Genomic DNA, 25,762 nt, shown 5'->3' on the forward strand with positions numbered 1-25,762 from the left:
CAAAGAAATTATGTATTTTTTTATGTTGAGCGGAAATGCTACCTGAAAATATCGTTAGAACACTTGGCAGCAGTAGAATTTCCTCAACTCAAAACCGCTTTGCGTTTGAGCTCCTCTAGTATAGTTACTTTCAATTTGCAGCCCAGGGTTAACATTTTTCTTAGCTTCACTGTGCACAAAAAAATGCCAACGTTTGTCCTACCCATGGTTTCCAACGTGGACGCGCCTCTGGTAGCAGTGTTACGATAGACGGGGATACGTTCGAGGTGGCCGACGAGTTCGTCTACCTTGGATCCTTGCTGACGGCTGACAATGACGTTAGCCGTAAAATACGGAAACGCATCATCAGTGGAAGTCGGGCCTATTATGGCCTCCACAAGAAGCTGCGGTCAAAAAAGATTCACACCTGTACCAAATGTAACATGTACAAAACGCTCATAAAACCGGTAGTCCTATACGGGCATGAAATGTGGACGATGCTCGAGGAGGGCTTGCAAGCACTTGGAGTCTTCGAACGTCGGGTGCTTAGGACGATCTTCGGCGGTGTGCAGGAAAACGGTGTGTGGCGGCGAAGGATGAATCACGAGCTCGCTCAACTCTACGGCGAACCCAGTATCCACAAGGTGGCCAAAGTTGGAAGGATACGATGGGCAGGGCATGTTGCAAGAATGCCGGACAACAACCATACAAAGATGGTGTTTGCTTCGGATCCGGTTGGTACAAGAAGGCGTGTAGCGCAGCGAGCAAGGTGGGCGGATCAAGTGCGTGGAAATTCAGAAGGAAATTCCGAAGGGAATTCCGGGGAAAATCCCGAAGAAACTTCCTAAAAAAGCTTTTCCTAAGGAGCTCCCTCAACATTTCGAAGAAAATTCATGAAGGAGCTATTAGAGGTGGAGGATTTTAGAAGAAACTTCCTTTTCTTATTGATTGGGTGTATGAGGCCATCGAACAAACCGATACTTATTCTTCGTTCTCCCATACTTTCAGAAATACTTGTTGGATCGATTAGTAAAGCTGCTCACTTCCGTGCTTGAGAAGCTCTACTTTTGTGCGTAGAAGGCTTTTTCGCGACATCTTATAAGTGAAATTTTGCACATGCAAAGCCTCCAGGTGATTTCGTTATACGTACATTTTGGTTGTCGGGGATGGCGGGCACTGGTACGGTATTGCTCACTTCCCCAAGTAACCAAATAGCAAATTAATTCACCGTACCGTAAAACGGGGTAACTTTGATAATGCGGGTAACTTTGATAGCGTGAGACCCAAAAAATATCAAACGAAATAACAAAGTTTTTGTTATTCAGTTAAGCAAAACGAATGCAAAAGTAAAGAGTTTTAGTATGACACTTCATATCAAAGCTATTTTCGTTGGAATCAAGTGCATTTGAGGATCTATATGCAAAAATTAAAAATTAATAAAATTTTAGCATTTTTGCAACGCTTACAAAAAATCTGTTCTACGATCACTATTTCTCGATTACATTTTCAAATCGACGTAAGTAACTTTCATACGGTTTTGAGAAAACTAATTGAGAAGAATCACAACCTGTCTTCTAAAACTGCTTTAAAATGAATCACCTTTTTAACATTTTTTCACCGTGTACTTCGCTCAAATTTTGCATACAATCAGATCACGTTCAAAAACTAGGCAGTTTCTTTTATTTTCAACAAAAATAGTTATGACAAAATGATAAGTCGTTTCAAACAGTTACTTTCGACGTTTTTCTACCAGTGTAAGTAAAATCGGCTCAAGTAGTGTTTTGTTTTGATTCGTGGTTAAGTCACTTTGTCTCTCTATACAGCGAGGCGGCGAAAGTAGTGTTTAGGTTGTGAAAGTTGAAAATCTTACTTTCGTCGTTTTGTAAATCCGGAAATTAAACGTTCTAAAAGTGAAAAATCTAGTTGGGTAGGAGCGGAACATGTGGAATTTCACCTGCGAAACACGTAGGATCAATAAAGTAAGTTTGTTCACTTTTTTGACTTGAGACTATTTGAATAAGTTTTCGAGATTTGATGAAGTCATAATGAATTCGTCACTTATCCTTGACAGCCTAGTGGTAGTAGAAAATGAATTCGGTCTCAAATCTCTTAGCGAAAACCATTTTTACAAACTGTAACCATTTTTGTAATTTATAGCTAAGTATGCTGTTCCGCCCAAGAAAAGTAAAAATTTCTGCGGAAGAAATGGTAAAGAAATTTTCTACAGTGAGTTCCATTTGAAATGACATTTCTTGTCAACTGCGATAAAAGAAAAATGCTTTTCTTGACCATGTCTTGCAAGAAATTTTCCACGCATCGAGATAGGCGATTACTTTTCTGTTGAAGTGCATACTTCGCTTAAGTCAGAAATTTCCATACAGCATTAAACGCCTAGAGGTTTGCAACGCCCTATAAATGTTCCGTAATTCATTCAATTTTGTTCGATTTATACTCCATTATCAAAGTTATCACAAAACAGGAAACCGACTTTCGGTTATATGAAAAATAATATATCCATTTAGAATAAATCTTTTGGCAATCTATCAAGTGCATTCGATAGCTAGGATGTCAGTACTTGTTTTAAAAATATAAATTGTAATTCTTTGAAACTGAATGCATACATATTGAAGTTTCCTTCGAAAAAACTATCAAGGTTACCCCGTTTTACGGTACGTGCTAATATAGTGCTATTGAACAGCTGACAAGCCCTATAATAGCCTTATAATCGCCCTAAAAATCCAAAAAGGCGAATTAGCGGGCCTGTGGTCACTTGGTTTTCACGCAGTTGTGGATTAGGGATTCATGGATAGGGTCTCATAGGCTGTTGACATCTCCGGAAACGCTCGTCTAATTGTCTAACAAACTTTGATGGAAACGCATCGTTCTGTTTTTTTTTTCTGGAACTCGTGACGCTGGATACCCGCGCCCGAATTTTAGCAACAATGAGATAATGATCCGAACCGAAAGCTCCTGACATCTATTACATCTTGGAAATGTCGCCTATCAACCAGCACGTGGTCTATTTAGCAGCAGACATCACCATTCAGGTGTCGCCAGGTATGTTTGAGGATATCCTTGCGTGCAAAGTAGGTACTACTGATTGTCATACCTCTAGTAACAGCGAAGACTACAAGCCGTAGTCCTTTATCATGGAATGGACTCACTATTTGACGTTTCAGCGGTGTCGTGTTTTTTATGTAACCATGGAAACCAGTGAATTCGGCACTGCTCAAACGTCAAATTGTGAACTCGTGCATTGGTCCATTGACTAGTGGTCCCGGCCTGGGAGGGAGGCACCGATACTACACACGAAATATGACACAACACTTTTCCAAATTGCAAGATAACTCCCGCTTACCAACGACAATCAAGGCAGGCTTGGGGAAAATCGCTAGTTTTCTTTTATTGTGTACCTTTGATCTTTCTGGACAAACTTGGAAAGAGGGCCATAGTTTTATGTGCATTCAATTTTAATGATGATTGGAAAACAGTCAAAAGATGCGTGTTACATTACTTTATATTCGATCAAATAAAAAGGTACTATCGTGGCATTGCTTTGGGTGTTGCAGGAATTGATTTTCAACCGACTGTTGTCAACTTTGTTGGAATGCAAAAATTTGTTTTGATCAATTACGCGCTATTATCAAGTTTGTCCATTCTTCAAGATCTGGGCTCACAGTGACAGTTCGTGACAGCAGAATCTCGGCTCACTATGACGTACATAAATTTTGTATCGGTTTCTCCCTCCCAGGTCCCGGCAAACTTCGCCGTGTTCTTTTTGTGACCATGGAAACCAGTGAATTCGGCACCGCTCAAACGTCAAATTCGTGAACTCGTGCATCGGTCCATACCGTAGTCCCTTATCGGCGATAATTATCTTGACATCTTTTTTTTTTGGCATTCTCCGTAGCCATCATCAGACACTCATAGAACTCAGCATTCATGTCATCGAGCTTATCATTCGTTGGAGCACATATGCTGATTAGGCTGTAGTTGAAAAACTAATCCTGTACTTTCAACACACAGATTCGGTCGCTTACCGGTTTCCACTGAATAACTCCCTGTATCTGCTTTCCAATAATAAAATAAAGAGAGCCAATTCCACGTTCTGCTCTGTCACCGCCGCTGTAGTAGATGTGGTACCTACCTACTTGAATGAAGTGTTGACGATGCGATCCACCGCTCGGAATTCACGGTCTCCGGTTTTCGACCAGCGTATTTCCTGGATAGCTGCCAGGAGCCCAACACGCGTGGCCTCACGTTCCTAGATAAGGCTTTCCATTCGTCGTCCAAGGAATAAATTACTTTGATTATTTTCATGGAGTGTGATGACTGAAGAGGATGATAACAATTAAGACAATCAACTGGCAACACTGAAATGTACATAAATTATGCGCATTGTGATGCGCTTAATGTCTAAACCTTCTTGCATTGTATTCATCATTCGCTCGTGCGTCCAAGAGAGTGAGCGAACAAAACGTTGTCGTCGTCTTTGATAAGAACGTGGCTGTCATTCTTAACTAGTGTCAGCTCTAATTCAACCATGTGGCATACACATGCAACATCAGAGATCGCACACATAACCCTATCGGCACAACCCTTCTGCTCAGTTCGGGTTCGGATTTCAGCACGTTCAGATCGTTTGGACGAGCTCGCGGGCGATTTGCGGCGATTGTGTAATCTGTTCGGTTGCCTCCTAAAGACCAAAAATTCCATTCTAGCTAGCCAACCACATTGAAACTGAATATTTTAAGTGTCGCCATAGTGTTTGGAACTCGTTTAAATCAGCATAATTCATAAGTTTGGCTGCGAAGCTTGAAGTTATGCAACCTGATGTGAAACAGTGATCGTGCAGAGAACATAGAATTTTTCGACGATAATCATGATCGTTTTAGTGCTGACCAGTGTTCTGATCATCGCTTTCAGCTATTGGTTACTGCAGGAACTCCGTCGACCACCAAATTATCCACCAGGTATGTTCCGATGGACTCCAAGAATAAGCCTAAGTCCCAGTTTCTAGTTCAGTGACCAAGCAACTTCGTCAGTTGAATTTAACGACTATGATGAACAAAGAGTATTGCGACAATTGGCACCTATATTCAATTGGGAGAGAATCTCAGCACCAAATACTATCAGCTGTCTCGTGAGGATTCGCGTGGATTAGCCGGCAAGCTGCTCAAAATACACTATAACAATATAAACACATCATCGTGGTGCGATAAGCAGTTCGCCCCAGTGACGAATTTACATAAAAAACGCTCGTGTCGTCATACTGCTTCATTCGCAGGAAACCATATGTTCTCAAGGGAATTCTATTCTTGCGATTGTTGGTGTTAGTCCAGTCATTGAGAGATCCGAACGAGAGATTTCAACTTCGCTTATCAACAACTAAGGCACAGCATGTGCTTGGATTGGTTTCTCTCCGACACTTGTTTTTTTTATCAATTAAATGCTTCCGTATATTCAAACTGAGCGCGTGTGATTGATGAGATGCCAAAATATAATCATTCTTTGATTATGCGAGAAAGCTATTGTTCTAGTTTTTCTTATTGATAATGATTGCATCCAACAGTTTTTTTTTTTCAACGACTTCACCTACAACTATACGTTTGGAAATAATGTGGATAACTGGAATACTTCATGTTTGAAAGATATTTTTTAATGTCAAAAGTAATATTTGCCATATACTTTCCAATTTGTAATTTTAAATGATTTAAGCTATGACTCTTGCTCATCGATGAGCTAATAAGCGAAGTTTTCAAATAACTTCACATCTTCACTACGAGAACAGCCTCCGTTTTTGTACAATATCTACCCTGATTGTGGTAGACAAGTTTTTTTTTCAATTCATTTATTAGTATCATTTGGGATTATTCTGCGCGGCGTGTGAGTCGAGACGAGTCGCTCTCACCGCGAGTGATGTGAGATGACTAATGTTAATCAAATGGGAGCAAGTCAACAATTGTCACCTCATTCGACTCGCCTCACGTCACACGCCGCGCAGAATAAGCACAATTCTAAACATTACATTCATTCAATGTATCTTAGTATTCTGTGTAAGAATACTCTACCATCTTATCTTGGTAAAATAAATTAAGTTTTTATTAACATTTTGTTAATAACTTATTACATTTTATTTGTCGCAGTAGCTCAGAATTTTTACAGGTGAGTTGAATTCACATTCCTATCTATCTATCTATATAAATAAAAATAGAATGGTATTTGTATGTCACGAAATGGCTTGAGAACGGACCATCGTATTTTGAAATTTTTCATTTGGATATGATCCTGAAGTGTTCCGACGTGTTTGTGTGTATAAAAAGCTCAGGATATTCACCGGGAAAGTTAGAATAAACGGGAGTGAATGGAGCAGCCAGTTTTGTATGAGATGTTTCATGACGTTTTTCAGCAGCCTACTTGATAACAAGACGAAGTTTGCCGGGACGACTAGTAAGAAATATAAACGCTTTCAATCAACTTAACCTACATATATAACACATTAACCGTGTAAATTCTTCTTTTGCAACGATTTTGGTCTAAAACTATTAAAAATTGTATTCGATATTTGTTCCGATGTTTCAACATAGGATATTCTATGCAACTCATTAGTACTATACCAGGAAGAAAGCTTCAGAATCATTTCCAAAATTTTATTTTGAATTTCTTCCTTATATTACAACAACTATAGTCCATATTGGTACAGCATACAACGTGGCTAGCCTGAAAATTTGTTTGAAATTCAAAAGCTTGTTATTAAGACAAAGCTTCGATTTCCTGTTAATAAGAGGATAATTACATTTAATATAACTGTAAAATTTGGCTTGAATGCCATAAATGTGATTTTGAAAGTTAAATTCTTATCTAGCATGATTTTTTGATTTTCTTTATTATAGAGGCACTCAGCCTTAGGCGGGTTCACCTCATCTAGCATGAGCCCTAGATACTTAACTTCATCTGACCAATTTAATGAAACCCCGCTCATCGTGACAACTTGTGTACCAGAACGTGCGTTTATCAATTCGTCGCACATACGACTTGTGTTGCGAGTGCGATCCAACCATCAGCGAAATCCAAAACAGTTTTGGAACTACGCGAATTCCAAAAGGAAAAGCTCGACCATCCCAATGAGTGTTTTCCTGAACGACACCGTTTCTTCGGCACCTTTGGAACCCATTTCTTATCTGTGTTTGATGTGAAACCCGAAACCCCATCTGAGGTGGATTCAGCTGTTTCAGATCTCCCTAGGGATCTTTTAGATTTGGATATTTTCCAAATAACGCCCACCGTGGTCTGCTAAGCTGCTAAAAAACAGAAATGCACCTTTACACCTGGCCCGCACGGTATTCCTTCAGCCGTATATTAGCGATGCATGAGTGCTTTGGCCTCTCCACTGTGCCGGATTTTCAATTAATCTCTTGGTGATTTGATTTTCCCAGCGATTTGGAAACAGTCATTCATGCTTTCGGTACATAAACGGGATGTTATTAACTACAGAGGTATTACTAGTTTTTCTGCTGCATCTAAGATGTTTGAGATGATCGTGAGCGGTGCTATATTGGAGCAAGCTAAGGCCTATGTAATATGCACTCCCGGGGCAAAACGACTTTTTGGTATTTCTAAGAATATTTTAGAAGAATTGGGACATTTTTCTTGGAGTTTCTCTAGTAAAATCGTGTCTTGGGGATCCCTTTTATCAGTCCATGATGATACAATTTCCCCATATACTTCGCAAATACAAACAGCACCGTGGGTCCTTTTGCCTCAAGGGTGCATATTACCCCAAAATTCCTTACTGCTTTTAGTGCATGCAAAGAATAGCAAAAATCTCCCGGGATTTCACTGATCTGCATTGCCTGAAAACTGTTTATTGTTCACTCGTACGACTCGTATTAAGAGAGTGCTGCAGGAATCTTCCTTGGCATGATCCGCTGAATTTGAATCAAATTTTGCAATCAAGTCTTTCTACTAAACACTATCGAAAAATTTTTCTATGTCTAGAAGAACATGACCAGTAGAATAGCCTTCAGATTTGTTTGAACGAATCATTTTTTTTTTCACGTAAAAGTTGATGAGCAGCCAAATATCCAAACTGTTCATTGGCAAAAACTGAATTTTCGTTGATTTGGACGACAATCAATCTGTTCAAAATGACCTTCTCAAAAAGTTTGCTGATGATGGAAAGCAAGCTGATTGTACAATAGCTAGCGGCTTCTGCAGGTTTTTTATCCGGTTTTAAAATTGGTACATCCTTGGCATTATCCATATGTCAGAAACTGGAAACATTTGTTAAATATATCAACCAAGAATGTTAAGCTACTCTCTGTAAGTTTGTTGATGAGGATGCACAAATTTCCATCAAATTAAAATTGTACGCGCATTTAAGGTGAAGATGAATCGAAGCCAAACCTCTAATTTTCAAGAGCACAAATCTGGAGAATCAAGCATGCGTTTAAACTGAAAACTTAATCGATTGGTCACTAGCTGGTGGTGACCAATCGATTAAGTTTTCAGCTTAAACGGGTGTTTGGTTCTCCAGATTTGTGCTCTTAAAAATTTGGCTTCGATTCATCTTCACCTTAAACTGCATAGTAAGTTTTTGAGCTTTTTCGCAATTAGCTGTAATGATTTAATTTCCTCTTTCAATGTCGGAATTGGCTTCTGAGGTTTTTTTTTTTCAAAAGGACATAAAGCCGGGTTTCGTTCGAGAAGTTTTATTTGGTTTCTTATTTTGTTTAATTTGTTTTTTTTTTTATCCTGCCATATAATGTTCATAGCAGGATCGTGATTGCGTTCAAATTGCCGTTTTCAAGATCAATCAAGAGTGTAAGAATATCGGCTATAATCACGGATTCGAATTTTACTTCACATTTTGGTATTGCAATGCCCCTTGCTTCAACAATGAAATTATTTAAAGTTTTGAGAGCATTGTCAATATCAAGTTTTGTTTGCTCAAAAATGTTAACGTCAAGAATACAATTATTTTATGTTGATAGACAAGCTTTAATGTACACATATCCAGGGCCGTATTGACGGGCGGTCCAAGGGGGCCATGGCAAAAATACTTCTTATTTAAGCATTATTAAATATTTGAGAATTATTATAGAAACCGATAAAATGGTGCCATCTTTTTGAGTGACTTCGAAAGATTGATTAACTTTAGGATTCTAATGTTAAAGTTGAGTATAATCGTTTGGTTTCAAATATATATGATTTTTAGGCTGTTCTATACTGCCGTGAATCGCAAGTCAGTCCCATCTGTAAAAAGTAGGCATTGAGATAATGGGCTGTGAAGGTTCCAAACTTTTTTTCCATACAAATATTTAAAAAATTCCAGAGAATTGGAATATGTCCTAATCTTAATGAAACTTTCACAATTTGCTTTTCACTACGACATCTTTCTGAGAAAAATATAAAGATGATCAAAACACGGTTCATTTTTGTGTCACACGGTGCAGAAATCTGTAGTTGGACTGATATGCGGTTACTTTTCATTATGGGACAATTTTACATCCTGTTTTTTCCTACTTTTTCTGAACAAATCTTATTATATCATTAGGGCAGCTGAAAGAGCATTATAAGATTTGTTGAAAACTGAACTCAACTCAAATTTGACAAAAATGCAGATGGGACTGACTTGCGATTCACGGCAGTATAGTGTGCAGAACATTTGACCTATTGTTCTGTATCTGAGAGTTTCAGTTTTTGTTGATTTCTGGTTTTGTTTAGTACTCTTTTACATAACTATGAAAAATTAGTATTGGACCACTGTGGTAAACACATTTCTAGAATTTTAAAGAAAAAAACATAAAAAAGTAATGAAATCCAACATAAGCTTGATATATTTTTAATAAGTTATATTGATTTGCTATTGAGAGGCCTAAAGTAAATGAAAGTGACATTTTGGTCGATTTTAAGTTTGGTGTACTGGAATATCGAACTGTTTTCAAGCTTTCCAAAAGTATTTTCAATACGTATTTCCATCTAAAAATATCATATTTTGGAGAAGATTAGCTCGTTGTTTTGGCTCTCACACAATTTGTATTACTCCGTAATATTGCTGAAAAAGTTCAAGTTCTTTCTGCTCAAAAGAAGGTATTTGTCACTTACACCCATTGATCCCAACTTGCGCTTCTGAGAGTTTGACAGTTCAAAGCTATCTTCTGGAAATTAAAATCATATCCATAAACTTTGTGCCGGATGGTATTGGGCCAAGTTTTTTACAGTAAATTAACAACAGAATAATGAAAACAATGTGGCAAGCTTCAAGAATGAATACGTTATAAATAGCTACTAAATGTTCATGGATTAAATTTTTGACTTCCGTATTAGCCAAGAGATGCATCGAAAAAGGCGGTCAAAGTCACCTCCTAAGCCCAATGTCACACCGCACGGTGGAACATTGAGCATAAAACTTATGAAATTACCAATGAAAACTAAAGCATTTTATAGAAAAATGTATTCTGGGAAAAGGCCCCCACAAGACTCTGGCCCCGGGGCCCCAACATTTGTAAATCTGGCCCTGCATATATCATCGCTGGGTAGCCAAATAGAGCAAGAGAGCAATTGATACCTATTACAACTCCCCCTCCCCCCTTCCTGTAACACCGATGGATAAATGTGAATTATCCAAACACTTTCTCTAGCTTCTTATTGATACAATCATGATAAGCTTTTAGGAGAATTCATTCAGCCCACCAGGTATCCACAAAAAATCTCACCAGAAAAAGAAATCATTCGACGCGATTCTTTGAAGTCCGCATCGGGTTTTGAGGTGTGACTAGGCTTACCAGAAGAATATTTCAGAAAGGAGGACATTCTGCTATACTGCTTTTGAAAAAGGAGGACATTTTATAAATTTTCTATTTCACATTTTTTTTTTAATTTTTGTTTTTCGAGGAATTATAAGAGAATTATTTTGGAGAATACTATAATGCGTATTACCTGTACGAGAAACAACATAAATCAATTAAAAAGAGTTTCAAAATAATGTGTTTTGGTACCAACGAATTTTAGTGGGGGACTCGTGTTGGGCCAAAGGTCACTTTAATTAATACAACAATAACCAAAACAACCTTATATTTCAACTTTCTTCGATTGAAAACTTAAGTGGAGGGCAACATAAGAAAAAACATTTTGTTTGGTTATTAGATACAAAAAGATTTTTGATCTGTAGTTAAAAAAAAATATTTCGCTGCTAGAAATGCATAGATTTTTGTTCGGTGGTGTTTGAACATTTGAGTAATTAATTCAATAAGCTCATTCTCTGATATTTTGTTCTTGAGAAATGTAATTTTAGATAAGGATCAATTATTAACTAAATAACTTATTTTTCGTTCCAGCCTTTGGATTTAATTATAACATTGTATTGTTTTTGAAAACATTCAAAGATTTTGTGTATCTTTGAAAAAGAAATTCATAGGAAATCACGCAAAATAATTTTCGTTAATGATTATTATTTTCGTTGACAACTTTTTTTAATGTATTCCCATATTTAGATAATTGTAATGTTTTCGTAAGTTATGTACAAAAAATGTTTATAGTTATACCCAAACTCATTTTCAACGAAGTGACATTTTCCAAAGGTATCCTTTTTAGGTTTAATCGAATGTTACATAGCAAATGAACTAAAAATACTATTTCAGATTAGATTCTAAAATTATTAAAACATGTACATTAGAGTGGTTCAAAAAATCGTTTTTGCTCCATACCGCTCATTCGATTTTAGACCAAATTCTGAGTGTCCTCCCAAAATTTGAGCTCATTTGGATGAAAACTGAGACTGCACAAGCCCTTTAAAGTTTATATGGGAATTACTATGAGAAAAGCAACCAATTTATTCAATCGGTAATAGTGTTTGCCCATGTGTTCTTGGAGATTAGAGCTTCGTTGATACTGCGAGATACATTCATCAGCTACAACTTTGCCGAAGACCGCTTTCAAATCGGACGTCTCAGTAATTAGTTATTGATTTATATCCAGTTACAAATTCTTCAGCAGTGCTCCTTTAATTTCTGAACAGGCAACATTGGTGCACCTGGCGCAAAAGATAGCACGCACAAATCATGGCTACTATGTTTTACTGCATATATCCAGTGATGCCTGCAGAACAGCCTATTTATTATAGCCAAAGTTTTACAACTCATTCAAAAATCAATAACTAATTACCGAGGCGTCCGATTTAAAAACGATCTTCGGCAAAGTTGTAGCTGATGATTGTATCTCACAGAATTAACATAAGTCTAATCCCCAAGAGCACATGGGCAAACACTATGACCGATTGATTGAATTGCTTGCTTTTCCCATAGTATTTCCCATACAGGCTTGTGCAGTCTCAGTTTTCATCCAAATGAGCTCAAATTTTGGGAGGACACTCGGAATTTGGTCTAAAATCGAATGAGCTGTGTGGAGCAAAAACGATTTTTTGAACCACTCTAATGTACATCTAAGAATATTTTAAATTAAAAATTCATAAATATGTAAAAAGTAAGTCATGAAAATTCATTAAACTTAAAATTGAGTTCAAAGCAACCATTCACCATACTTACGCAAGGCTTTATACAGATTAAGCTTTGGAAGTTCTAAAAAAAAAATATTCAGAAAACTAATAGGTGTAAATTTAATATTTGATTAATTCGATAAAGGAGGACATTTTTAGCCCAAAGGAGGACGGGAGGACACATAATCAAAAAGGAGGACATGTCCTCCCAAAGGATACCATCTGGTAAGCCTAGGTGTGACTTACAAAAATTTAGTATGCAATTCAAATAAAAGGATCTTGTCAGCACAACTAATAAAAATCTTCACATGAATGCATCCAGGTTTTTTTTCGAAAATTCAACAATGAACCTCTTTGAAATATGAGCATTCATAACCCAAAAAAAATCTTTAGGATTCTGATACATGATACATTTTCCAAACAGTTACATCAAGGATTATTCTTTAAATTGTTCCTGGAAGTGCTACAAATGTCTCCAAAGTGTTCTCAGCAGTGCCTACATTTATATTTAAATATCCTACTAAGAAGGGTTATACGAAGTTCATCCTCATAAACTTTAAAGTTTTTATAACATTTTTTTCAGAAATTTCATTCGATAGAGTTTGTCAAATCCTCCAAAAATATAAATTTGCTACCCAGAAAAATATCTGCAAAAACACAAGGAATAGAATTTTTACAAAAACTCTAACAAAGAACATACCAGGAAGTTCTAAGACAGTATGTGTCTAAAGTGGGACTTTTAGATAGCCGTAGCGGTGTTGGGCGCAGTCGTCTCTAGTCCGATGAACACATATTGAAAGCAGCGTTTACTTTACATCAGCTGCAATACTGTAATTATTTATTTAAATTCATTTCAAGTAGAGTGTCCATCCCGGGACATCCCGGGACAAAAATCCCGGGATTTGACTAGTTTCGGGATTACTCGTTTCCCGGGATTTTATTTCTGACATCCCGGTAATCCCGGGATTCCCAAGATTTACGTAGAATTTGATGAAAACCACTAATTTTCAATGAAAAACAAAGAAATTTTTCCTCACTGTCAACCTTATTAGATAAAGTAGAAAAGCATAATGAAAAAGAGAATAAAAGAGTAACTATTTTCATGAAAAGATCAATTTACCAAATAAGACACACATATTTTTATTTGTCTAGTTGCAAAGTTTTAATGCTTTTCTTTTCAACATTATCGATTTTATAAGCATAGGCTGAAATAACAAATTTGAAAGTACACCTAAACTGCCGCAAATCGCAAGTCAGTACCATCTGTATAAAGTAGGCATTGAGAAAATTGACTGAGAAGTTTTCAATCTCGTTTTCCATGCAAATATTCAAAAAAATCTAGGACATTAAGGTGTTATAAACAAAACAAACTTTGAATTTTTAAGTGCACAAGACTGGCGAATCTGACAACAGTTCGCATTAAAAACCAATCATATAGCTTGCTTGCTGGTGGTGACCAATTAGATAATTTTTCAACGCGGAGCACTATTTGTTTCTCAAGTCTTGTGCTCTTGAAAATTTTGGGGTTTGGCCATATGGCCAAATAGGGAATCACTATGGCCATAATTGGTACACTTTCCCCATTATTTTGAAAAGTTCTGTCTATTTCATTGAAAAAAAAACATTGTATTGTTAAATTTGTACTTTCATTTCAACCGAAATGCTAGTTTTATTGAAAATTTGATATATCCCGGGATACTCTAGGCAGAAATTCCCCAAGAAGCTCCACTTTTTCCTAGTATTCCCCTTCAATCCCGCCAAAAATGTATCCTGTATTGTCAAAGTAATTTGCAATGAGTAATTTTATGGTACCATCTTAGGATTCTTTTAGGAATAATATCCTGCATAAAAATGTCAAAAAAAAAATGAGCAAATAGGAATTTCTTGAGGAATTTTTCTCGCACACTTTCAAAACACTTACAAATTTCAGACATTTTCTAAAAAAATATTCAAAAATTCTTGAAGTTTTCGTTAGGACTCCTCAAAAAGCTGTTCATAAATTTCTTACGAAGAGTTCGGGAACTGTGAATAATGTCTAGAAAAAATATTTTTTCAGGGTTCCTACAAATATTCGAACAGGAATTTGTCTAGAAAAACATGATTTAATTAACAACTACCGAAAAGCTAAACATTCCATATAATTTGCAATTGGATTAGATGGACAAATTGATGTGAAGATTTGCGAAAAAGTTACACGTCTTCTCAGTGAGAATAGAACTCACGACTCCCCGATCTCTAGTTGGGGCGCGTTACCACTACGCCATGAGAGGACTCATGAACGCATAAGTAAACCTGAATTCGATTTCAGCTCAATAATCACGTGGTCCTTTTTCGCAAAGTGCACCTCTTTCGGAAGAATTAGATGCCCATCCAAACACAACGCTTTCTATATATATATATATATATATATATATATATATATATATATGCATTGCAGACACTGCTCTGGACGAAATTTTGTAGTACTCTCCAGAATAAATTGCCGCTTCTTTTTGAATTCGGATGAAAAATCATAAACGTAGAGCTGTCGAATAATGGCACTATACATGTATGAAGACCTGAAAGTGTTGTGGATTCGACACCACCCCACCGAAACCGGCATCAGAATATTCCGAATTTTTCTAATCGAATTGATTGTTGCTTTTGTAAATTGGATTAAAAAGTCAATAAAATTCAGCTGTTGTAACACACATAAAAAAAATCACAATATGGTGTGTTTCAGTTACTTCTGAAATCCGTTCCTGATGCATTTGAGTCCAGGATGGCCGAACTTACTAAAAATTGTTCGAAAATACATTCTAAGACTTAAAACAGTGTTGTGAAAAACTAAAGTTCTCAAAACTCACGCTTGAAATTTTTCATGCGTGAGTTGTCAAGCGCGCAACTTAGCAATAAAAAAAATCATAGATAAGTTGGCTCTTCTGTTCAACTCATTGTACCGTATTTCCATAGTTTTTTCGCACAAAGCAATGATTTCTTGTTAGTCCGGTAGGATTAAAGCAAACCTGTATAACCCAAGATTCGATTATCAAGAGTTTCTGATGAGTTTTATCCCTGAATAATTTTCGAAGGCTTGAGTGTGATTGAGTGATTAGGCATGGAAAAATCAAGCATGATATTTGTGATATATGGGCCCAGATAGCCGTAGCGGTAGACGCGCAGCTATTCAGCATGACCATGCTGAGGGTCGTGGGTTCGAATCCCGCTGGTCGAGGATCTTTTCGTAAAGGAAATTTTCTCGATTCCCAGGGCATAGAGTATCTTCGTACCTGTCACACGATATACACATGCAAAAATGGTCAATCGGCAAAGAAAGCTCTCAGTTAATAACTGTGGAAGTGCTCATAAGAACACTAATCTGAGAAGCAGGCTTTGTCCCAGTTGGGACGTAACGCCAGAAAGAAGAAGAATTTGTGAATCGAATCTCTAATGAGCTTGCTCTTGCGGGAAAGCTCATTGATTGAGATTTGAGTGTGAGTCTACCTGCACAGACTAAGAATCTTAATATTTAAAACATATAACGAAAATCGGTACGAGAATGTTTTTCTGATGGCATTTCAATGTCACTGACCATTGTTTACCATAGATGCAAAATGTATCTTTTCTTGTGGTGACCCGAAAATGATTCAAACATTACTAGAAATGCACATTAGTTGATTGTGAGACATATTAGGCAAACATCGCGGAAATTTGATGAAAATTTGCAATGGACTGGAAACAAGTGCGCTTTTTGTATCATGCCGCTACATTACTGTCTTCACAGAATTATTCACTTCCATTTTTCGTCGAAACAATCGTTCCATTCAAACTGTACTACGCATCCAATGACGTTATTATTATTGACACTTTATTATGTGGAAATTCAACCCGAGACTGGTTTATCCCGGTCCAATGATGTTCTCAGCTACGTCGTTGATGACTACATTTATAGTACTCCAGCAGTCCTCGAGAGGGGCTTCTACAAGCAAATCATTTACCGACAAAGCATTTCGAGCTAATACGGTACAATACAGTTAACTCTCCCTTACTCGATATTCCGTATCTCGATATCGAGTTAGAGAATCATAGTAAAAGTTGGTTTTCATCGCTAACTCGATGGTCCCTTGGATCGCAGTTGCATTGGTTTTGTGTTCTGTAACTCGATACCTCGATACCTCAATGGTCCCTTCAATATCGAGTAAGGGAAAAATGACTGTAGTTTTCCAATTATATCGCGGATTAACCAAATTGTGGCGTGACATAATGCAGAAGTATTTTCTTATAATTGAAACTCCCTAAAACAAAGTAGGAATCGAGTGAATCAACTTCACAGCTTTTAAGAAATTTTCCGGAATCTGATATAATACACGGGAAAAAATTCTGTGGTAAAAATAACTATTTTAGCTGACTACGCCCATTCTTAAAACTACCATGGAAATTCAGACCAATTTACTATGTTTACGGTACATTCCACCGCATTACTGGTATATTTGACAGAAATAATTTACAACAATCTGATTCCAACTACAGACATGGTAAAATCAAGCGCATTTCTGGTCTGCTGAAAATTGACGGTGCGAGCGCTTAAGTTAACCCCCTGAAATGGTAGTTTTTACCGCACATTTTTTTTGCGTGTAGGGTGGTATAATATTAGCAGTGATAAAATCGTGACATCATCCTGATGTAAATTGACTTTTTTGATCCCTACGTGAAAAATTTTGCGACAGGACAATGTAAATTATATAAAACAAACTATATTGGTCATAGCTTCTCTATCATACTAACCTCCGAATAAAGAACAAGAACCATATCATGGGAAGCGAACATGCATAGTCTATATGATGAACAGACAACCCGTTTTACAGAAGGCATATTTTTTTCTTCCAGGTCCCCAATGGCTCCCCTTCATCGGAAATACGCCATTCGTGCGGAAGTTGGCTCGTGCAAGCGGTGGTCAACATTTGGCGTTTGAAGCCCTCTCCAAGCAGTACAACAGCCCAGTTATTGGACTCAAACTGGGCAGAGAATACGTTGTGGTGGCTTTGCAATATCCGGCTGTACGGGAAGTTCACAGCAAGGAAGAGTTCGATGGCCGACCCGACAACTTTTTCCTTCGGCTAAGGACTATGGGGACAAGGTGAGATTTCAAATTATAATGTTTATTGAAGATGAGACTTGAGAGATTTGTAATTTCCAGGCTAGGAGTGACGTGCACAGATGGACCGTTTTGGGCAGAGCATAGGAATTTTGTCGTACGTCATCTACGACAAGCGGGATATGGAAGGCAACCAATGCAGCTGCAGATACAAAATGAACTGAATGAGTTGATTGGAATCATCAGAGATATGGATGGTGAACCAGTTTGGCCGGGTAGTATTCTTCCAACGAGTGTGATTAACGTGCTGTGGACTTTTACTACCGGATCGAGAATTCCGAGGGATGATCAACGACTTGCTAGGTTGTTGAAACTTTTACAGGATAGATCAAAAGCATTCGACATGTCGGGAGGTGTTCTGAGTCAGCTGCCATGGCTTCGTCACATAGCACCAGAATGGACAGGATACAATCTACTTAAGCGATTCAATCAAGAATTGCACGAGTTCTTTATGATAATCGTTGAAAGGCATCATCAGGAGTATCATGAAGAAAAGTGTTCAGACGATTTAATCTACGCTTTTATCAAAGAAATGAAAGATCGGAAAGATGATCCAAGCTCCACGTTTACCGATCTTCAGTTAACAATGATCATACTAGATATCTTCATTGCTGGATCTCAAACCACCAGTATTACAATTGACCTAGCGTTCATGATGTTGACCATGCATACAGACATTCAGAAGAAGATACATGCAGAAATCGATGAGAATTTGCATCAGGATGAAATGCCCCAGCAAAACGATCGTACCAGTTTACCCTACACTGAAGCTTTCTTACTAGAGGTCCAAAGATTCTTCCACATTGTTCCTGTCAGTGGGCCCCGAAGAGCCCTTTCGGATTGTACGCTGGGAGGATATCAAATACCGAAAAACACCACAATCTTGATGGGATTACGCACAGTTCACATGGATCCCGAACATTGGGGTGACCCGGAATGCTTCAGACCCGAAAGATTCCTTAGCCCTGATGGGAAGATTATCACCACAGAAAGACTGATTCCTTTTGGTCTGGGAAGAAGACGTTGCCTCGGGGAATCTTTGGCACGAGCGTGTATGTTTACGTTCCTCGTCGGAATCTTACAGAAGTTCAGCCTTCGTCAACCGGCAAATTGCTCCGAGAAACCGAGCCCAAAACTGCTCCCAGGAATCACGCTCTCACCAAAGCCATACAAAGTTATCTTTGAACCGAGATGAGCAAGTGCCAATCCTTCCTACTTTTGCCGCCCATTGCGCATGAGCAGCAGTGATTTCAATGCTGGGACGATAACGAACTTGATGTATCGTTTGAAATTCTTGTATCGCATATAAACGCGGCAGAAGTTAATAGCGTAGTGTATTCGAAGAATTCTAGCCAATAAATTGCATTGAGTTACATTGTTCGATGTTGGGAAAATGGCGAAAATGTTGCCATATTTATGCTCTACATTTTATATTCCTAGGAATAAAATAATATACTCAGAAATCACTCGATCTTGTAAAATAACTGTTCTCCCCTCGATTGAACTAAAAAGAAATGGTAACTCTGATCCATTGCGTGGTTGGTTGACTATTAAGGTTAACACATATCAATCTATAACAAATGCCTCTAAGGTGCGTATTCGTTCATGGTAACGGCCACGGCAGGCCGGAGAAATCGACAGGACCTCCCAGACCAGCATCGGCCTCTAGAAGACTCATTATCACTGCCATTGCCGCTTCATCATTACCGTCAGTACTGTTGGCTTGGCTGTGCGGAACTTCTGTGAGACCAAAACGGAAAATCAGTGGAATTCTAAGAGCCTTATAAGATTCACACTTACCATGCTCTGGGCTGACTATTTCATTGTTCCGCACGTGGTTGTAACCGGGAAGTGTTCCGTTTATTCGTTGTGGTGGTGGTCCAGTTGCTTGTCCACCATTTGGACCTACTGTAGAAGCTGTTCCAGCTCCTCCGCTGCCGTTAGCTCCTCCGGTGGCACCAGCCCCGGACGAGGATGCCGGGGATACACCGGACGAAGAAGCAAGTGAACGTTCCACTGCTGCAATGGCTTCGCTCGACAAATTGTTAGCCTCTTGGATGGCTGGGTTGAAACTCTGCGCAATGGCTGAGTCGGTTGGATCAGGACTGCTCTCTGTGAACGTATAGTTATCAAAAAGTATATTAGGAACAATAATCGAATACTCAAGTAATACAAAATAAAGACATCTCAAAATTAGATTTAATGATTTGCGAGTTAAGTTGAAATTTGAATACAGGTTTCTCAATATGTCTTGAAATCTCATGATGTTGACTGCTATTTCACTACAAAATTCCTCTATAATTGTCGCACATACTGTTTTGCTTAACCATTATATGGCAGTCACTATAACCTGGTATACTGTCCAAAAAAACATAACTATCTATATGGTTTTTCGAACCAACCATGGTAACATACATGTTTTATTATATACTTTTAAAGAAATTACAAGGTAAGCAGATAAAAGCAGCACACATTTTTTTAGCACACAAAGTATTAAGTTGGTACAGTTTCACGTTTAAAAATAAAGGTACCTATAACAGCATCTATACGAACTTTCAACTCAAAAAGCAATTGACAAAAAAATGTGAGATTAAATTTTGCAAAATGTATTTTGAAAACTCAGTATTGACGTTTACCAGACAACTTTAATTGTGATTAAAATGTAGGAAAAATACTTTTCTATTAGAACCTTGACAAAATTTTACATCACTTAGGCGACAGCAAGCCAGAAATAGCTTGTTCGATTTCCAAATTTTCGACCCAATAACAAAACTTTTCATCGTCAATTGCAAAACTTGGATTATGTTAATGTTTATGCTTTTTACTTATTGATAGAAGCAAAATAAGTTGTCTATACTGTGGTGATAGAAGAATATGACATGCAGAAATATATCGTTTTGATTCATATTACGGATGCTTAAGACTTCAGTGAAGTATAACTTATAAAAAAGCAACAAATTAATAACTTATAAAAATTAAAACAAATTACTTTTTTATGATTCCTCAGCGTTATCGAGCGTTGAATATACTTAGCTTTGGAAGGGTTGGTAAAGATTTTGATTCCGCAACAGGATTTTTTTTAAATAAATAGAAATGTGAGGGTTTTGCATGGTTCTTATTCCGGACACTTCATCACTTTTCCCTAATATTTCGGACATTTTGATTCTAAAACTAGACAGCTCATGAATAGAAAAGTCAAATCATCAGTTGATATCGTAAAACCACTAAATAGACACGTCTAAGGCAAATATGGTTTACAAATTATCATAAATATTTGTGGAAAATGCGTATTAAAATGAGCCTTTAAAATAAGAACTTTTGAACTGTGAAAATGAATCATTTTGTATGAAATCGAAATTATAAAATCAGAAATATTTGAGCATCCCGACCAGAACCACATAACAAGATTATAACACATTCCTATCAGCAGCCGTTGAAAATAACAGAAGTTGATAAAGTTTTGTTATCAAGATGGCTTTATTCTCAACTTGTTATATTTTTAGTAACATATTTATAACAACATTTGTTATTCGTTTGACATCACATTTATAAGTATGTTTGCAAATAACATTCGATGTCATAAACAGTAACATAGTTTGCAATAATTTTTTTTTCTTGCAACACATTCTGTAATAATTTTGATATAATTGTAACAGGGTTTGGTACATTTTAGTTTGATTTGGTGCAAATATTGTTAGAATTTTTGTTGTTTTAACTACTAATGGTACATGTTTAATAACAACTGGTGATATAAAAAGAATCATATCAGGGGAATACATTCTGTTATAATCTTGTTTCTTCCGTCTGGTCGGAATGAGCATAGATGACCGCATAATTCGCAGTTGCTACTCCGTGATTGACCAGAGCAATCGAAGTTGCACAGAGATTTAATGAAAGGGGCTTGGGATCAGCTATCCATTCCTCAATGTGCACAAATCGAGAGCTCAAATTTTAAAGTCAATAACGGCGCCGACCACGTCCTTACGGTGATCTGGAAGGGAAGGAATGTTTGTTAGACAACCATTGTTACTAGAGACCGAAGAATCTTCTACATCTCCACAGTTGTCATGGGGAGGATATTGGGTTAATAGGATAAGGTAAAGATCTGGGAGTCACCTTTGATTGGTTATGCGATCCATTATATATTCACGCATAACCGGATTCGCGATATTATTCAATAAACGCATTGTAAGCCGAACAAGTGTTCGTAACTCGCCCACGCGAGCAAAGGATGACACACTACTCAATAAAATCAGGAATATTTGATAAGACGAACTTCAAACTCAATGCCAACTTTTGGGTAGTAAATTGGGTTTTAACCCCTTTACCGGCAGCAACAATATCCAAATCGCGATAACTTTTCTGTTTTCCATATTTTTACACTTTTCTTTCACAAGCTCTCATAAAACTCTGCTAGTTTTAGAATATGAGTCGATATTGTTCATTGGTCATCTGTATCCGCAGACATTCCCAAATTATTTGGGGAACCAATGCGTAGCCATAACCCACGTAAATATATTAGGCTACAGAATTTTTACCGTATTCGAAATGATACATTAATGTTAGTATGTTGTGAAAAAATGAAGCGATTTGGTGCAAGGGTCTTTGAGTAACTAGCATTTATGTTTCTGGTACCACACTGAACAAATAAAGATCTTGAAAACTCTAACAAACCTCATGCCGTAATTTTCAGATTTCTCCAGGAATACTGAACCGATTTGTGTGATTTTTTTTTTCAAACTAGCTCCTTATGACCTTGCATTAGTACAATATTTTTTCACTTCACGGATATTAAACTAGAAGAGTTTTTAGGGTCTTGTGAAAATATGATGCAAAAATATCGAGAAACAAAAAAATTATCACGATTTGTTTAATTTTTTAGCGGTAAAAAATGAAGCTGCCGGTAGAGGGGTTAATTTATCGTATTTCAATAAAGTTTCAACTCTAAGGTTTAGACGTAGGGTAGAAGCACCGGTTTTGGCCATACCCCAGTTGTAGCCATAGTGGGTTATACACCGTTTTACATAGCCAATCAGCATAAAACCTTTTGTGTTCAGTAGATCACACTCATAGAGCTACATTCATTTACTCATCAAAATTGATTCAAAACATATGAAAAACAATTCATTTTCCTTATAATTTTAAGTCTCGTACACCTTATTTGGCCAGGGCACTCCTAATTTGGCCATTCTCATGAGAAATCAATGCAATAGGCCAATTTAGGAATCGAAGTTTAATCTCTAGCCGAAACTGGTTCCGTTGGCCTATAGTGACCAACAAGATTTTGTTAGCGAAAAAAAATGGTTTTAGTTCAGTTTCGATATTTACACACATGATATGGATTGAAAGCTTGCATTTGATATATTTCTAGTATAAATACGGTTTTCCATTTAATTTTTATTGACATTTTCTTTTAGGCTGGCCAAAACCGGTGCACTTACCCTAATAAATATCTATTGCAAACTATTGCTAATTTTGCTGCAAGAAAAAGCTTCCAAACAACCGGAAATATATCTGTGCTCAAGAGCCAAGTAACTGATGTATGACCAGACCAGGTTGTGCTTATTTTATCCGAATGATCCTTTCTCCAGAATTACATTTCCCCGTATCATCCGTTAGCGTTAGCGTAGTTACGGTATTCTTCGTAGACTGGATACTAGCAACATTTTGTTTTTATTTTGATAATCTCATCTAGATTGCTTACAGGAGCAAGGGTAGAGAGTGAACCTTGATCCACTACTTAATCATGAATATCGCTATTCCCGGCCACGCTCATATTTACAATAACTTGGAAAAGAGAGAGGAAACGTTGATGTAGCACTCACTTAATGAGCTGATAGAGAGGAAACAGCTTACTGACAGTTAGCATGTTTATTTGCCTTCTTTGACTTCTTTCATTTAATTATTGGGTTGTGCACAACGGTCAGATGAACTTATTTTGGTCAAAATCAGATTCACTTCTTGTTTTTCACTATGAAAAAGGATATGAAAATAATAAAAAATAAAAGCAGTTTGCCAACACACAACTAAATTTAGGTTTTCAACCTTTTTAAATGTGAAATGATCGAACAATACCTACAAATTTAAGGTGTTTATGTTGAATTTAGACGGGTTTTTACGTTTTGCCCTTCGAATGTGCGGTTTTCCAGTGACAGGTCCCCTTGACTTTTGGAAGCTCGCAATTCAATGGCGTTTTCGTTTATTGCTGGGGCGAACCTAGTTTCGCCCTGGATCCGCTCTAACAGCTGTCAAAATGTTTTTTATTGGGTCGGGTGGAACCCGAATCCGCCCCAAGTTCGACCCAAACTCAACGAGGTTCGCTCTGCCGATTTTTTGCAATCCAACCCGAGCGGGGTTCAACTGTCAAAAATTGATAGTTTACATTTTTTTAATTATCAAAATTACCGATTAAAGCGAAGTATGCACCTCAACAGAAAAGTAATCGCCTATATCGATGCGTGGAAAATTCGACCCATTTCAAAAATCAAATCATTGTAACTTTTGATTAAAATAACCTAGCAATTTGACGTTTTCTGACAATTAGGTATTTTTTTTTTGTGGGATCATTTATTTTTGCGGAAACAAAAGTTTTGTATGTCCTCTTAGGGAGCTTCCATAAAATAAAAGTTACAAATTGTGACTTAGGGTCGTTTTCGACCCGAGAATTCGAACAGCTCGAAAAAATCAGTGTGTTGACTGAATTTAGTTCTGTTGGGCTGAAATGAAACCAGTCGCGACTCGTAACCTCACTTTTTACCTGTTCTACGATTCTAGAAATGACTATTTCGGCAAATATAGATTATAAATCGAAAAGTTAATTATTGATATTGTTTTTTCTAACAAATCTCTACTCAATACATGCCAATTTGTTGCTGAAATTCAAGAATTTCTATTCGTGGAACAGATAGATTTGAGGTTATGGAATCGCCCCTGAATGAAACACATGTTGATTTTCGGAAACCCATCTGGAGTTGCGTCATTGTGGCCACCGGGAACCTGCTACATCTGAAAAAAGTCCCTTTAGAGACCCTTACTTTGACAACCTGTAGTTTCGTAACTAAACAAGTAATCTGAAGCGTCCTCATATTGTTGAATAGGTATTTACGTGGACTGAAAATAGAGATTCTCAAATCATTCAGTTATTCATACCCGGTTCCGGAAACCCGGAACATCCGAAAAGTAAGTTTCCATCGCAGTTTTGTGTGTGTAATTCATAATCACATCGGTACTCTTCGGTTGACGGATATTTTGTCATAAAATTTATCTGTAATAAGGAACCAATTATCGGTGCACATCCCTTGAAAAACTCGGTCCAATATGGTCCATGCGGAACCGGTTCCTGGAGACCCGGAAGGTAGCCAATCTGGACAATTCGATGAAATTACTCGGATTGATGCCAAAAAACCAAATGAATTGTGTCCAACTCATAACGATTTATCATGTTTGAATGAATGAATTGATGGTTTTTCTGGTCCTTTTGGAGCACCGAAATGACCACCGGAAAACCCGTAATATGGGACCACTAGGTTTCAGCACCAAAACTAGGCATGCGACAGCTCAAACTTCATGATTTTGAATCCCTGTGACTCTTCTAAATCAATTATAGCGCCAACTCGAACGTCGTTTGATGCATGATTAGCATCAAAAGTCGTTCGAGCTGGCGCTTTTATAAGTTTTGAACACAACAAAGCTATACAAAACATAGTAGGTAGCCGGATCCTATTCTTGGCACTTTTGATTCACTTCTGCAGCGGGGTTTTTCGAAAACTACTGGGAACATATTTGGCCACAATATGTGTCGCATTGAAGTGCCTCTAATGGCAAAGTTTCAGACAATTCGGCCGACAAAAACCCCCCATGCCAAAGTGAATCATGGAAGTGCCCAAGTAGCTCTGCACCTACTTGAGATCTGCTGAATATATATATATAGCAAACAAGTCTGTATGCCTGAAGTTCACCTTTTTTGGTGTAATCGATTCACTTGATATATTTGTTAAAGTTTCGTATGATTTCGTTGTTAAGCTAGTAAAATCGTAAAAATACTGAGTAATATTTTCTAAGCTTATTGAATGTATTTGTTTTATGAATTAGTATAGAATTTCGTACAACTCTAATAAAACTATGCTAAAACTAAACATTACAGCACTTATTGA

General features: G+C 37.3%; 2 protein-coding genes across 5 annotated transcripts in view; one reads left to right on the plus strand and one right to left on the minus strand.

The window, feature by feature from the left end:
• Positions 1 to 4,504: 4,504 nt before the first annotated feature.
• On the plus strand, positions 4,505 to 19,090 carry LOC5573422 (probable cytochrome P450 305a1). Its single transcript, XM_001654548.2, has 3 exons — positions 4,505 to 4,952; positions 17,342 to 17,591; positions 17,652 to 19,090. Exons 1-3 carry the CDS (start codon positions 4,862 to 4,864, stop codon positions 18,802 to 18,804), a joined length of 1,494 nt encoding a protein of 497 aa, XP_001654598.1. The 5' UTR covers positions 4,505 to 4,861; the 3' UTR covers positions 18,805 to 19,090.
• The window catches only part of LOC5573421 (protein cycle), a 186,351-nt gene continuing 179,576 nt past the window's right edge, over positions 18,988 to 25,762 (minus strand). For all 4 annotated transcript variants that reach the window (XM_021842134.1, XM_021842131.1, XM_021842135.1 and 1 more), the window contains 2 exons: positions 19,410 to 19,721; positions 18,988 to 19,349 (listed from right to left, as the gene is read on the minus strand). In XM_021842134.1, coding sequence (XP_021697826.1) covers positions 19,213 to 19,349; positions 19,410 to 19,721 — 449 coding nt within the window. In that variant the 3' untranslated portion in view covers positions 18,988 to 19,212. The remainder of the gene's footprint in view (positions 19,350 to 19,409; positions 19,722 to 25,762) is intronic.

Source organism: Aedes aegypti, chromosome 2, assembly GCF_002204515.2.
Source record: "Aedes aegypti strain LVP_AGWG chromosome 2, AaegL5.0 Primary Assembly, whole genome shotgun sequence".
Lineage (NCBI taxonomy): Eukaryota > Metazoa > Arthropoda > Insecta > Diptera > Culicidae > Aedes > Aedes aegypti.

Excerpts from the sequence above, each read along its gene's own strand:
- LOC5573422 (XM_001654548.2), top strand. The coding sequence starts at position 4,862 with ATGATCGTTTTAGTGCTGACCAGTGTTCTGATCATCGCTTTCAGCTAT. Across the intron at positions 4,953-17,341 it reads ACCACCAAATTATCCACCAG|GTCCCCAATGGCTCCCCTTC; the intron begins GTATGTTCCGAT and ends TTTTTCTTCCAG. Across the intron at positions 17,592-17,651 it reads CTAAGGACTATGGGGACAAG|GCTAGGAGTGACGTGCACAG; the intron begins GTGAGATTTCAA and ends TGTAATTTCCAG.